This window comes from Mytilus galloprovincialis, chromosome 2, assembly GCF_965363235.1.
Source record: "Mytilus galloprovincialis chromosome 2, xbMytGall1.hap1.1, whole genome shotgun sequence".
Lineage (NCBI taxonomy): Eukaryota > Metazoa > Mollusca > Bivalvia > Mytilida > Mytilidae > Mytilus > Mytilus galloprovincialis.
The window spans coordinates 26,789,947-26,805,203 of NC_134839.1; the positions used below are offsets into that span (position 1 = coordinate 26,789,947).

General features: G+C 31.7%; 2 protein-coding genes across 2 annotated transcripts in view; one reads left to right on the plus strand and one right to left on the minus strand.

The window, feature by feature from the left end:
* LOC143063269 (NADPH-dependent diflavin oxidoreductase 1-like) overlaps positions 1-15,257 on the minus strand; it is a 47,228-nt gene that overhangs the window by 27,876 nt on the left and 4,095 nt on the right. The window contains exons 5-8 of the mRNA XM_076235313.1: positions 13,358-13,456; positions 12,630-12,731; positions 11,543-11,752; positions 11,129-11,250 (exon numbers count right to left, since the gene is read on the minus strand). Coding sequence (XP_076091428.1) covers positions 11,129-11,250; positions 11,543-11,752; positions 12,630-12,731; positions 13,358-13,456 — 533 coding nt within the window. The remainder of the gene's footprint in view (positions 1-11,128; positions 11,251-11,542; positions 11,753-12,629; positions 12,732-13,357; positions 13,457-15,257) is intronic.
* On the plus strand, positions 6,541-7,555 carry LOC143063270 (complement C1q-like protein 3). The gene is made up of 2 exons (XM_076235315.1): positions 6,541-6,708; positions 6,960-7,555. Exons 1-2 carry the CDS (start codon positions 6,621-6,623, stop codon positions 7,346-7,348), a joined length of 477 nt encoding a protein of 158 aa, XP_076091430.1. The 5' UTR covers positions 6,541-6,620; the 3' UTR covers positions 7,349-7,555.

Genomic DNA, 15,257 nt, shown 5'->3' on the forward strand with positions numbered 1-15,257 from the left:
GACAACCATGTGCAATGGCCATTCTTGAATTTTGCCTAATTTAATCAATTGTTATATTTACATATTTTTATGCCCCCGCAGTGGCGGAGGGGGCATTAAGGTTAACCCTTGTCCGTCCGTCAGTATGTCCCAACGTTGGTTTCTGTTCTCTATCTTTAGTTTGCCTCAACCAAATGTTATGAAACCTAATCACATTGCTTATTACCATAAAACAAGACTAAGTTTGGTGGTGTCACTTAAACCGTCCAAGAGTTATGTCCCTTTACAAATAGAAATATTGCTGAATTTTCGTTTCTGTTCTCTAACTTTAGTTTGTCTTTACCAGATGTTATTAAAATTATACACAATGCTTAAAACCACCAAATGCAGATCAACTTTGAATTTTGGTGGTGGAACTTTCACTGTTCTATGCAATGCCTCTTTATAGAGGGAAAAAGTTGCTGAATTTTTTGTTTTGTATTTCTTTCTTTAGTTTGCCTCAACGGACACATTCCGCATTTATTTCAAATCTTTTAGATAAGTTAGATTATTATATATTAGAATAAAAGACACATTCCGCATTTATTTCAAATCTTTTAGATAAGTTAGATTATTATATATTAGAATAAAAAGAAAGGTTCTGTAGTTCTTCTTCAATTTCAATTTTAGCACAGTTAAATCGACATAGTGACAAATAAGTGTTTGCATAAAGGTTTCGATACATGTCGATTTACATGGGAGGTAAATAGTAACAGCCATTATGTGTACATAATCTGACTCTGTGCAATAGTATACTAGTCCACAAAAGAAACGATGCAAGGCAATGTATTTTCCATAGATAATGAAATTGGAAACACTGTACCAAGATTAAAACTGTCCCATTTGTCTAATCTTTACAGAGTGTTATTATCTTATCAAAACCACTGATTTAAGACAAAAAAAATATTTTATTTTTTTATTTTTGTTATATCAAAAATAGTATTTTTATAAATAAACCACATGCTCCGCAGGGCGCAGCTTTATACGACCGCAGAGGTATTGCACAATACTTAACATAATAATTTTGGACCCCAATTTGGACCAACTTGAAAACTGGGCCCATAATCAAAAATCTATGACCATGTTTAGATTCAGCATATCAAAGAACCCCAAGAATTCTTTTTTTGTTAAAATCAAGCTAAGTTTAATTTTGGACCCTTTTGATCTTAATACAGACAAATTTGAAAACAGGACCAAAAATTAAGAATCTGAATACACGGTTAGATTTGGCATATCAAAGAACCCCAATAATTAATTTTTTGATGAAATCAAACAAAGTTTAATTTTGGACCCTTTTGGCCCCTAATTCGTTGGGACCAAAACTCCCAAAATCAATCCAAACCTTTCTTTTGTGGTTATAAACCTTGTGTTAAAATTTCATAGATTTCTAATAACTTATGCTTAAGTTATTATGCAAAAACCAAGAAAAATGCTTATTTGGGACCTGTTTTTGGCCCCTAATTCCTAAACTGTTGGGACTAAAACTCCCAAAATCAATCCCAACCTTCCTGTTGTTGTCATAGAGACCTTATGTTAAAATTTTATAGATTTCTTTTTACTTATACTAAAGTTATTGTGCGAAAACCAAGAAAAATGCTTATTTGGGCCCTTTTTTGCCCCTAATTCCTAAACTGTTGGGACCAAAACACCAAGAATCAATGTCAACCTTTCTTTTATGGTCATAAACCATGTGTTTAAATTTCATAGATTTCAATTTACTTTTACTAAAGTTAGAGTGCGAAAACCAAATGTCTTCGGACGACGACGACGCCAACGTGATACCAATATGCGACCAAAAAATTTTCAATTAATAAAAATCGAAATTAGAACTTAATTTTTTTCGTTTAAACATGGTCTGCTTAAAATTTTGATTGCCATCCGTCCTTGTGTCCATCTGGCTGTCCTTGCAGCGCTCGCACATGTACAAATTATGTCAGATTTTTAAGAAACTAATACTTTAGGTTATTATAAGCAATATCTCGAACAAGTTAGATATTGGTGGTCAATCGACTTTAATAAAAACATTTATAACCCTTGAAAATAATAAATTTATGGAAAATAGCCCCTTTAATGCTCCCACAGGTACAATTCTTGCCAGATTTTTAATAAAACTTATACACTAGATTAATATCAACAATATCTCGGATGAGTTCTATAATCATGGACAATTATCTTTTTTAAAAGAGTTATGACCCTTAAAAATATTAAAATTTATAAAAAGTTGCCTTGTTAGCGCTCTCGATGGTACAAATTTTTTATTTTTTATTTTCAGTTTATTTCTGATAGAACGGACGTAGTTTTTTTAGGTCACCGTTTCAAAGGAACTGTGAATTTTGCCATCACTTTGCTTCCGTTGTCGTCTGTCCGATGTAAAATATTTGAAACATTTCCACTGAAACTACTTAACCAATTCCAGTAAAACTTATAAACTGAATGATCCTTAGGATATCTAGAATTAAGTTTGTGTTCTATTTTCTATTTTGTAAAAAAACATGGCCGCCATGGGTAAAATAAGAACATAGGGGTAAAATGCAGTGTGTAGCTCATATCTCAAACACTAAAGCCTTTTAAGAGCAAATTTTCAGATGAATCTAACAACCCATTGTTGGGTTGCTGCCACTTAATTGTTAATTGTACGGAAATTTTGCAGTTTTGGTTATTATCTTGAATATTATTAATGACAAAGATAAACAGCACAACTTTCAGCAAAGTAGGATCTACAAATAAGTTTATATGACCAGAATTGTCAATTGAATCCTTTTGGAGTTATAGCCCTTTAAAGAAATTTTTCACAATTTGTTCATCTAGTTTGCTTCCTTTAAAAAAAAATCTTCTTTTGATATTGAATATGCTTAATCAATTTCAGCCCAACTTGGGAGTTATAATCTTGTATAAATTTAGTTTTTTATTTCCTTGTACTTCAAGAAACTTAGCCACTATGGCTAAAATGGAACATAGGGGTAAAATTCATTTTTTGCTTTTGAAGAAAAAACGACAGATACAAAGAACATTTAAATGGAATTGTTAAGCCACTCATTGATATATATTGAAGGGACAAATAATCATTGATGCAAGATTTAACCAAAAATTACAGGTGATCGATTCAGGTTCTTTAGAGTCAATTTTAAAGACCATGAAATAGAATCTAAAGATTTTAAATTTCTGTTTGGGTTGTTCTCTCTTTGACACATTCCCCATTTCTAAAAAAAAATCTAATATATAAAAATTGTGTAGGGGGTTCTATTATTGCCCTCACCCTTTGAAGAAATTTCATGTTTTAATGCTCAAAATGTTCACAATTGAATTCCATCTTTTAAATTTATTAATGATTTTTTGAATTTTGAAAAAAAAGGGGGGGGGGGGGGGGGGCACCATGCCCAGAAAGAAAAAATGTCCTTCTCTACAAAAATATCTCTATCAATCATATTTTCTCATTTATAATTACCAAATTTGTGTCAGGAATGCACGCATAAATGGAATGTTTTAGCTTTTTAAGTTCAAAATGTTTCAGTATTCATCTGTTTGGTAATCTGAATTTTGGTGAAAATTGACAATTTTTGACTAAAATTATTTTTTTAAAGAAAAAACAAACACACGACTTTCTTTTTATTTTCTGAATATATAGAATGTGGTCTTTCAAAATTTGTCAATGACATGTCATGGTATTGTTGGTCTTGGGAGATAAACAGATTTAAAATTTTAAAGTTTTTGAAATTTTTCATTTTCGAATTTTAACACATTTTTAAATGGTTGCTATGGAAACAAACCATTTAGAAAATTCAAAATTTTAACGTTTTTGTATAGTTTGGGGTTGTGTTTGTCAATACTGTAAATATACATATTGTTTGTATTGATTAACTTTATTTCTATGGTTCTTTAAAATCCATTATATTTCAATTTTCAAAGGCTACTTATGGACGTATTTAGGCAAAATTTTGTAAGGATGGTTTCCATGGCAACCAAAGTTGAAAAGAAAAAATTAATACAGAAAACTTATTTTCATACCATACCTTCATCATAAACAAAATATAAAGACATTTGAAGAGGGGTCATGAAATGCCCATCAACAGGAACCTGCATGATTCTTACAAAGACCAGTACTTAAGCAATAATCATAAATTGTTTTTGAGATATGGCGCGACATGTAAAAAAACCCTCCCCCTTTTTTACAAAATACTCAATAACTCAAAAATGAAATTTTGAATCATCACCAAAAAGTATACAGATATTAAGATTAATATAACAAAGAAGTGTTTAACGTTTCAAGCCATAATCAAGAATCGTTTTTGAGATACGGTGCGACATGTGAAAAAAAAACACCCCTGTTTTAGTTACAAAGTGTCGTAACTCAAAAAGTTTTAATTTTATTTTCACCAAAAAGTATACAGATCATTTGACCATCATAAAGACAACTGTTATGGTGCGATATGTTTACGCCGGACAGACACCGGACATTTGTATAACATAATACGTCCCGTCAAAAATATGACGGGAGTATAAAAACTGCAAAATTTCCTTAAAATTACTAATTCGGGGCAACAACCCAATATCGGGTTGTCCGATTTGTCTGAAAATTTCAGGGCAGATAGATCTTGGCCTGATTAATAATTAATTTTACCCTATCAGATTTACTCTGAATGCTTTATTTTACAGATATAGGCCAAAATCTACACTTTACCCCTAGGGTGCTATAAACAGTTTCGTAAAAAAAAACCAGGGATTTTTCCCCGACTAAAAATAACCATGGAGGGAAACCCCTGTTTATTTACTTAATTGGTGAAAAACTTCTTGTTTTTTGTATTTGATTGTAAAAAATAGTTAATTAGCTTTCAATTAAAACAGGTTGAATGATTGAAATAATTTTAAAAATTATATTTAATATACATGTTTTAAGGGGAGACAACACTGTAAACATCTTGTATTTTAGGCAGTGAAAAATGAAAACTTATTTGCAGCCACTGTAGCTCTTTTCTGAGCAGGAGACCGTACCCTGAAACAAGATTTTTTGAAAGGCCTGGTAAAAAAATATAAATTTCAGACAGTTTTGGCGTGCACGTATCATGTCTTTATGGGTATGAACATGACCAGATTTCAGGTTTTTTATGTTCAAATTAGACATTTTTTCCCCCGTGTTCTTTGGATGGAATTTTTTTAATATGATAAAAGTACACTTTATATTCATTTCATTATAAACTAGAGAACATTCTGATTCCAGTGATATCTAGTTTTATACAAGTATCTTTATTAATCAGTCCACCACTAAGGGTCACTTATGCATGGTCCCTCAAAATATGATGTCATAGAAAAAAAACTGTTGATTGCACCCCTTTGTTCTATTTTTAGCCATGGCAGCCATCTTGGTTGGTTGGCCATGTCATCGGACACATTTTTTAAACTAGATACCCCAAGGATGATTGTGGCCAAGTTTGGTTAAATTTGTTTCTGTAGTTTCAGAGGGGAAATTTTTTTTAAAAGATTACTAAAATTTTAGAAAATTGTTAAAAATTGACTATAAAGGGCAATAACTCCTTAAGGGGTCAACTGTCAATTTTGGTCCTCTTGACTTATTTGTAGATCTTACTTTGCTGACCATTATTGCTGTTTACAGTTTATCTCTATCTTTTATAATATTCAAGATAATAACCAGAAACTGCAAAATTTCCTTAAAATTAGTAATTCGGGGGCAGCAACCCAACAACCGGTTGTCCGATTTTCTAAAAATTTCAGGGCAGATAGATCTTCACCTGATAAACAATTTTACCCCCCATGTCAGATTTGTTCTATATGCTTTGGTTTCAGAGATATTAGCCAAAATATACATTTTACCACTATGTTCTATTTTTAGCCATGGCAGCCATCTTGGTTGGATGGCCGATCATCAGACATATTTTTTAAACTAGATACCCTAAGAATGATTGGGGACAAGTTGGTTAAATTTGGTCCTTGTAGTTTCAGAGAAGAAGATTTTTGTAAAAGTTAACAGACGACAACGGACGCCAAGTGATGAGAAAAGCTCACTTGGACCTTTGGGCCAGGTGAGCTAAAAAGGCTATTGAATTAGTACAGATATATTTTTTTTAGGCTGGCATCATCTTATCATAAAGTTGAGTATGTATACATATGTTTCTGAAAATGTGTTTGAGTTGACTCTCTTATAGTCAGATGTGGATCTAGAAATTTCATAAGGGAGAGTCCACTGACTGCCTAAGGGGGAGCCAACTCCAGTCATATTTCAGTGATTTATTTTATGATCAACCAAAGTTTTCCCACAAATAAGGGGGGCCTGGGCCCCTTGTGCCCCTCCATAAATCTGCCTCTGATAATGAATGCACTAACAGAAACAATTAAGAATGAACAAGTTGTCAATTTTAATCACTTGTACAATGTTAATTTAAAAACAAAAAAGATATAAACTGCTTTAAGCAGTTTATATCTTTTTTGTAATTTACTGCTTCTATCTTAACATAGGAAAGAACAAACATTAATTAACAACTTCCTTTAAGGAAATATGACTGGGCAAAGGGGCAAAGGTTAACATAAAAATAAAAACTACCAGGAAAAATCTGAGTCAGCAGTCAAGCCTACAGGTAGCTTACATCAAAATGTTGAAGTTTTGGTTAATTTATTTGTTAACTCTGACCAACTTCTGTGTTGCAGATCAGATATTTAACTTTGGCTGTGATTCTAACAGTAAGTAAATACTTTATCATTTTTTATAACCTTATAACTGAAACCTATTACCACAAAAATGCTTATAAGTGACCTTTTGAATATTTTTAAGGTATGCTTGTTTTCTATTCTGATTTGAAAAAAATAATATTGTCTTTAAAAAATGCATTTAGCTTGATTTTAGAACACTGAACCCCTGAATAAAACTATTTTGAACAAGGTTACTAATGGCAATCAATTATTATAACAGGAATCTTTTTTTTTTGTTGCAGGTTACACCGAGAAACCAGCTTTCCTTGCATTTGTAAAGCAACATTTATCCATTCCTAATATGCAAATCATGAAGTTTGATGATGTTGAGACAAACATAGGAAACCATTACAATCCCTTGTCAGGAGTGTTCACAACACCAAAAGATGGGCTATATGAGATGGGCTGCTTGATAATGGCACAAGCCTCTAATGATGTTCATTATAAATGGATGAAAAATGACACTTTAATCTTAAATGGACATGTTGCCAAAACAGAACATGCTAATTCACAAACTCAGAGTTTTGTAATATCATTAAAGAGAGGAGATCTAATTTCTATTACGAAAACTGGAGGTGGCAATATTCATGGTGGTCGCTATTCCTATATGTCTGGTTATCTGATAAACTGATGTTTGCGTCACAACAACTGCAGACATTATTCTTTATACAGGGGTTTAAGAATTTAATATAAGTTTTGAGAAAATGAATTAAGAATGCCACTTCATAGGTATTTAAAATTGTTTATTTAATAACAATTAAAAAAAATTGTGTCTGTATTAATCTTAATATTTATTTAACATTTAAAGAACATTCAAAATAAAAATTTAGTTTCACAAGCCTTTTTACTTTTTTTTCTGCTAAACTTTTTGAACAGGTGTGGAGCAGAAAATGTAAAAGGTGTTTCATGAACTAAATATCCAGTTGACCAGTATTCCTACTGTAACCATATTACAGTTGTATTTATTATATTTCATGTTAAATTTCCTGTTTTTTTGTTGCTTAATACAAGAGTAAATTAAGTTAAATCGATTCACCTGGGTAATAGTTAAAATGTCTTCACCTTTAAGTTTAATAGTCTGTCAAAACAGTGTTGTACTCCTTAAAAATACATTTCATACTAACAACCTTTTACTGAAGCAAATTGTTAGAATAGTTTACCAGTTGATCAGTTTGTGGAAAAAGAATCCAAGCTGCAATTTGGTAAACTGTTTAAGCCATTGCTATTGTGATACCCTTAACCCATTGAATAATTAGCTACAAGCACAGTAATAAATTTAAAGACCTAGGCCTATGGGAGACAACTCCTGATCAACTTAAATATTCAAACTACATTGATATTTTCTAGATGTTTCTTCCATTATTTAACTAGAGGCTCCAAAGACCCGGTGTTGCTCACCTTGGTCTATGTGAATATTAAACAAAGGACACAGATGGATTTATGACAAATTGTGTTTCGTGATGGATCTTACTTTACTGAACATTTTTGCTGCTTTAAATTAGCTCGCTCTACGATGAACTTGGCCCAGTAGTTACAGTGGAAAAAGTTAGTAAAAATTTACAAATTTTTTGAAAATTGTTAAAAATTGACTATAAAGGGCAATAACTCCTTAGGGGGTCAATTGATCATTTTGGTCATGTTGATTTATTTTTAGGTCTTACTTTGCTGTACATAATTGCTGTTTACAGTTTATCTCTTTCTATAATAATATTCAAGAAAATAACCAAAAAGACAAAATTTCCTTAAAATTACCAATTCAGGGGCAGCAACCTAATAACGATTGTCCGATTCATCTGAAAATTTCAGGGCAGATAGATCTTGACCTAGGCTAAGGCCACTTTTTTTTTATTTGTTGGTTTACGGATCCACCGACCCTGTTTTTCACAATTTTAAAATAAAAATAAAAACAATTTTGAAGATTTTTTTTAATTCCGCCGACCCTTTTCTGTTTGAAGAAGTACAAATAAAAATAAAAACATAATAAAAACGATCGGTCTTTCGTTTTCCAGTCGGAATACCCTCGGAGTGGATTCGAAAATCCCGTGCGGTTCCCTGTTCAGTCAAAGTTTCATCATAAACTAATGTGGTGAAAAGGAACCAGTTGAAAGGCGGTTCCCTGTTCAGTCAACATTTCATCATGATCTAATGTGGTGAAAAGGAACCAGTTGAAAATGGAGGACCAGATACGATTTTACAAGACTTACTTAGATTTACACATTAATTGTTGGAGATTTTCGGTCTAAATCTAGCGGTTGAACAAAATGAACATCGCAGTCATGAATAATAAAAATGAAAATTTTAGATCGTTTGGGAATTTTGGTTTAAAAGGTCGGACCACTGCTAATTTGAACCCCTGTTTCAGACAGTCAGTGAGGTTGACGGCAGGTCAACTTAGGTTCAAGTGTTGATCATAAAGTCTGAAACCCGTCGAAAGGGGCTGTTTTAGTTCCATTACACATATGAGGTACTAGTCCAAATAATAATGACGTTTGGCAAGGCTTCCTGGCATCCCAGATTTGTTTTTAAATAGCCTTGCCAGACGTCACTAAAGGGAAGGATCTTTTAACTTGCTGCCAGGTATAGGTGTCTGATTAATTGGCCTTATTATATAAATACCTAAATACCATCCCATGGTACCCATTAAGATTTAATGGAACAGAGATGGGATATGGTGAACAAGATCCCAACACAAAATCAGAACATATATTACTGTCATAGAATGCCTGACAATTAAAATCACTTCGACATTTATAAAAAGGGACAATCACAGGACACTTCGAGATATAAGATAATACTTAGCAGTGTAAAATAGCATAAAAAGCCTAAAAAGGACATGCTTTCATGTACCACATATGAAGGCACATGACATGCAGAGCGCATATGGTATTTCCTCAATAGTCAATAAGATTGTATTGTGTTATGAGGAATTTTGTCACTCCCTGATCTAAATTTGATAAATAAATACACAGAACAAAGAGAAATGCAATTGGAAAAGACACTTCCCTTTCATCAGTGACATATATATCTGCTTTCATCAATCTACATTGACTTTGGACTCCTTGTAACACATTTAATTTAAATTAAAACACTTTAACAGCAAGAATTAATTCCAAATTATGAAACGATCTGCATACATGGTTAGTATTATACTATTATATAGAGTAATGTCATTGTTTGTTTCTCTCCATTTTTGGTAAAAAAAAAAACAGTATTAATTCCAATTTTTATTTTTAATTTTTTTTCGACCTCCTACCCTATATATTTTTCATTATTTTATTTTTATTTTTTTTCGACCTCCTACCCTTCCTTTTTTAAGAAGAATCCCGTAAACCAACTAATAAAAAAAAAGTGGCCTAATAAAACAATTTTACTCGACATCAGATTTGCTCTAAAGGCTTTGTTTTTTGCGATATAAGCCAAAACTACATTTCACTCCTATGTTCTATTTTTAACCATGGTGGCCATCTTGGTTGGTTGGCCTGGTCACCAGACACATTTTTTAAACAAGATACCCCAATGATGAATGTGGCCAAGTGTGGTTTAATTTGGCCCAGTAGTTTCAGAGGAGAAGATTTTTGTAAAAGATTACTAAGATTTACGAAAAATGGTTAAAAATTGACTATAAAGGGCAATTACTCCTTAAGGTGTCAACTGACCATTTTGGTCATGTTGACCCTTTTGTTAATCTTATTTTGCTGAACATTATTGCTGTCAACAGTTTATCTCTATCTATAATAATATTCAAGATAATAACCAAAAACAGAAAAATTTCCTTAAAATTACCAATTCAGGGGCAGCAACCTAACAACGGGTTGTCGGATTCATCTGAAAATTTCAGGGCAGATAAATCTTGACCTGATTAATAATTTTACCCTGTCAGATTTGCTCTAAATGCTTTGATTTTGAGATATATGCCAAAAACTGCATTTTACCCCTATGTTCTATTTTGAGCCATGGCGGTCATCTTGGTTGGTTGGCCAGGTCACCGGACAAATTTTTTTAACTAGATACACCAATGTTGATTGTGGCCAAGTTTGGATAAATTTGGCCCAGCAGTGTCAGAGGAGAAGATTTTTGTAAAAGTTAACGACGACGGACGATGGACGACGGACACAAAGTGATGAGAAAAGCTCACTTGGCCCTTCAAGCCAGGTGAGCTAAAAAGGGAGTGCAATAATTCAGATAAGTTTGAAGTTACAAACAAATCTTAAGCTGATTAATCCAAACAAATTTCATTTCATCAGATATCTTTGAAAATCTTTTGAATTTAAAATCTAAAATAGACAGACTGTAAGAGATATAACTGACATGTGAGATTTTTTCAAAATGATTTGAATATTGGGAAAATATTCAAATATCCAAGGTATAGCATGTGTAATCCAAATCAAATAATATAATGTTTACAGTTTACCTAGATCTTGCTGCTGTATATGGAAAAAGTTGTCATCTTTTAACTTCATATGATTTATAAATTCTGTAACAGTTTCTAGAGAATTCTGTGGCATAATCACAACTACATCTCCTGGCGAATAACTGAGAAAAAAAAAAACATTTAATAAACATGAAAAATACATTTTTTCATTTTTTGGTTGATAAATATGATTGTAAATTTGTAAATGTTGATTTACCAAAAATTATCACTTCCTACTTTGATTCTGAACCAAAAAAGGTAATTTCTTGAAATGTGCAAAAATAATAAACTTTTAGAATTCATCATTGAATTTCTTGACAGGCTCACACTAAATAACTATTCAAAAGTAAAGAAAAAGAAAAAAAAAGTTACACTCTCAAATTACATACTATGTAACTATGTTCAATAAATTACCTTATATTTGAATTACTGATGTCAAATCTTATTAATCTAACATCTTGAAAGTGATCTTGGGATGTAACTCTTTCATTTGAGGTCATCTTGGCATAGAAAGGATTTGATTGGCCAGGAGCTGTGTTGCTGTGGTTACCAATTCTGTAATTATCTAAATCTGGATGTGGTGCTGTATTATCTAGAAAAGTTGCTGTATACCTTGATGGAGGTCTACAAAATAATATATTTATATACAATAAAATATATTATCTTTGGACGACGATGACGCCAACGTGATACCAATATACGACCAAAAAATTTCAAATTATGCGATCGTATAAAAATTGGTATCAATGAATAATAATGAATCCTCAGTACAAGGAAATACATATCTTTGTAAAGGGTTAATGATATTCACAGGAAGTTTCTGAGGCTGAGTTGTTTATTATCAACTACTACAGATTACTACAACATATTATATTTAGATATTTAAAACTGCTTTAAAGTTATTTAGCAAAATTAATTCAAATCTACTGATGGATAGTTTCTTCAACAAATAAACATGTTAAATAAGAGATGTTTTGCTTTTTTGTAAGCAAAATCATAATCAATAATTTATTATCACAGAATATCTTGGAAGCATGACCTATAAGTACTTGTCCAAGTGCACAAATACATGAACCAGTAAGTCAACAAAAAACATCAAAATTTTACCTTAATGTTTACCCTTCAAAAAGGCCTCATATCTGACAGAGTAATATTATGACGCAATAAAAATGTGAGCTGCTGAACATGTTGCAACCAATACGATGGTGAACAAATTTGTTTGAGTATGACTCAAATATCATCAATAAGCATAAAACATAATGATTTATAGGTTTTAAACAAAAAATATTATTACTAATTACTATTTTGAAACAAAACACATTTGTTTACATTGGAATCAAGAAAGGTTGAAGTCATTCAGTAAAAGGTAGTACCGGCATAAGGAAATTAAAAGTTATATCGTGTCAGTGACTGTATCTGACATAGAAACATCAAATATACAGTCAATACATTTTGACTGCTCAAATAGGACGAGTGCAATATAAAAGATATTATTGCTTACCTGATACTACTACTAATTATCTCCCTTCCTGGAGGCAGTGGATAGATATTCAGAACCTTCTTCCACAAAGAGTCCAACCAAGGGTAAATAACTGCATCAGGTCTGAAATTTATCAACAGGTAATTTGTTTGAATATAAAATATACACTCCCAGTATTTTCAAATTAATATAAACAGGTATTACATTATAATAGACAATTACACAGTATTTAAACAATCTCCAAACATTTACATAAATTGATTATTTCAAGTGCATGTTTAGTATTGATTGATTAATTGGTGAGCACTATTGGCTTTTTCATGGCAGTCAGTTTTTAAAAGTGGAGGAAGTCCAAGTGCCTGGAGAGGACCACTGACCTTCAGTAGGACAAATTATAATCCTGGTCAATCTGATTAAAGTTGAATGCACTCCCATATGATGGGTTTGATTTCACAACCTCAGTCTTGACAGGCTAGATATACAGCAGTTGACTACTCATACAATTCAACCACTGAGGCCCCATGCTCATTTAGTAGGAACCAATCTCCATGAACTAGAAAACTATAATTAACCCACATCACAGGCTAAATAGTTTTTTTAGATTTATAACCAAAGAGGTTTTAAATTAAAATTATTTTTCAATTCTTAAATAATGACTAGCTTTAATTTCTTTGTATGTTTCCTTTAAAAATTTATCATGTGTTAAAAAAACTGTTGTAATAATAAACAACATAGTGTGTTAAACATACCCTAAATCATGTTGATCGTCTGCTAAAGCCACAGGTAACAAATTATCAGCCCCTAACTGTTGTAATCTTTTATATAACTTCTTGGCTACAAAGTTAAATCTGAAATATAAAGCTAGGTATTAACTCAGACATCTGTATTCTACAATTCAACTACTTAAAACTACAAATTAAAAGTTGTCAATGATATTTAATTATACTTTTCAACATATATATTTGGCAAAGAATGAACAAATTCTATCATTTTTTATTTATACTCCCATATCACCTTTCATATAGACTGGATACAAATTTCGAAGATAACAAGATATATGCTAGACATATAACTGAAGAACATCATAATGATTGTCCATCAAATAAAAGCATAGTGGTCAATTTGTTAAACATACATGGCATTGCATATGTTAAACATACATGGCATTGCATATGTTAAACATACATGGCATTGCATATGTTAAACATACATGGCATTGCATATGTTAAACATACATGGCATTGAATTATTAAACATACATGGCATTGCATATGATTAAGATACATGGCATTGCATATGTTAAACATACATGGCATTGCATATGTTAAACATACATGGCATTGCATATGTTAAACATACATGGCATTGAATTATTAAACATACATGGCATTGCATATGTTAAACATACATGGCATTGCATATGTTAAACATACATGGCATTGAATTATTAAACATACATGGCATTGCATATGTTAAACATACATGGCATTGCATATGTTAAACATACATGGCATTGAATTATTAAACATACATGGCATCGCATATGTTAAACATACATGGCATTGCATATGTTAAACATACATGGCATTGAATTATTAAACATACATGGCATTGCATATGTTAAACATACATGGCATTACATATTATACCACTGTCCCAAGTTAGAGGGAGGGTTGGGATACCGATAACATGTTTAACCCTGCCACATTATTTATGTATGAGCCTGTCCCAAGTCAGGAGCCTGTAATTCAGTGGTTGTCGTTTGTTAATGTGTTACATATTTGTTTTTCTCATTTGAATTGTTTTATATTGTCAAATTGGGGTTTTTAATAGCTGACTATGCGGTATGGGCTTAGGTCATTGTTGAAGGCCGTACAGTGACCTATAGTTGTTAATGTCTGTGTCATTTTGGTCTCTTGTGGACAGTTGTCTCATTGGCAATCATACCACATCTACCTTTTTATATGGCATTGCATATGTCAAACATACATGGCATTGCATATGTTAAACATACATGGCATTGCATATGTTAAACATACATGGCATTGCATATGTTAAACATACATGGCATTGCATATGTTAAACAAACATGGCATTGCATATGTTTAACAAACATGGCATTGCATATGTTAAACATACATGGCATTGCATATGTTAAACAAACATGGCATTGAATATATTAAACAAACATTGCATTGCATATGTTAAACATACATGGCATTGCATATGTTAAACATACATGGCATTGCATATGTTAAACATACATGGCATTGCATATGAATGATCAATGCGAAGAAAACAAATTGCTGTAGAATCTTTATACTCTTGAATTCTCATTGAGAAGAGTCTTGACTCCAAATAAATTCAAAGTCTTTTGATTGTATTTTTTAGGTTATTGTGACACAACTATTGGTTAATCACATGGAAAGGGATTGCAGTGGTAAAATAACCATTATCTATCGTCATATATCTATCATGTCTATTTAAAATCTAAATTCATTTTATTAAACAGTTTTGCATTTATTTGTACAGATAAATAGACAAGTGCTAATAATCTTCAGTTTACATGAAAAGTGAGTACAGGAAATTTTCCTTTATCAAAAGAGAAAAAAAATCAGAACAATTGTTTTATCGATACTAGATGTTTGT

What these genes read in the sequence shown, in the direction of transcription:
- LOC143063270 (XM_076235315.1), top strand. Translation starts at nt 6,621, where the DNA reads ATGTTGAAGTTTTGGTTAATTTATTTGTTAACTCTGACCAACTTCTGT. An exon ending in CTTTGGCTGTGATTCTAACA is followed by an intron (nt 6,709 to 6,959) that starts GTAAGTAAATAC and finishes TTTTTGTTGCAG; the next exon opens with GTTACACCGAGAAACCAGCT.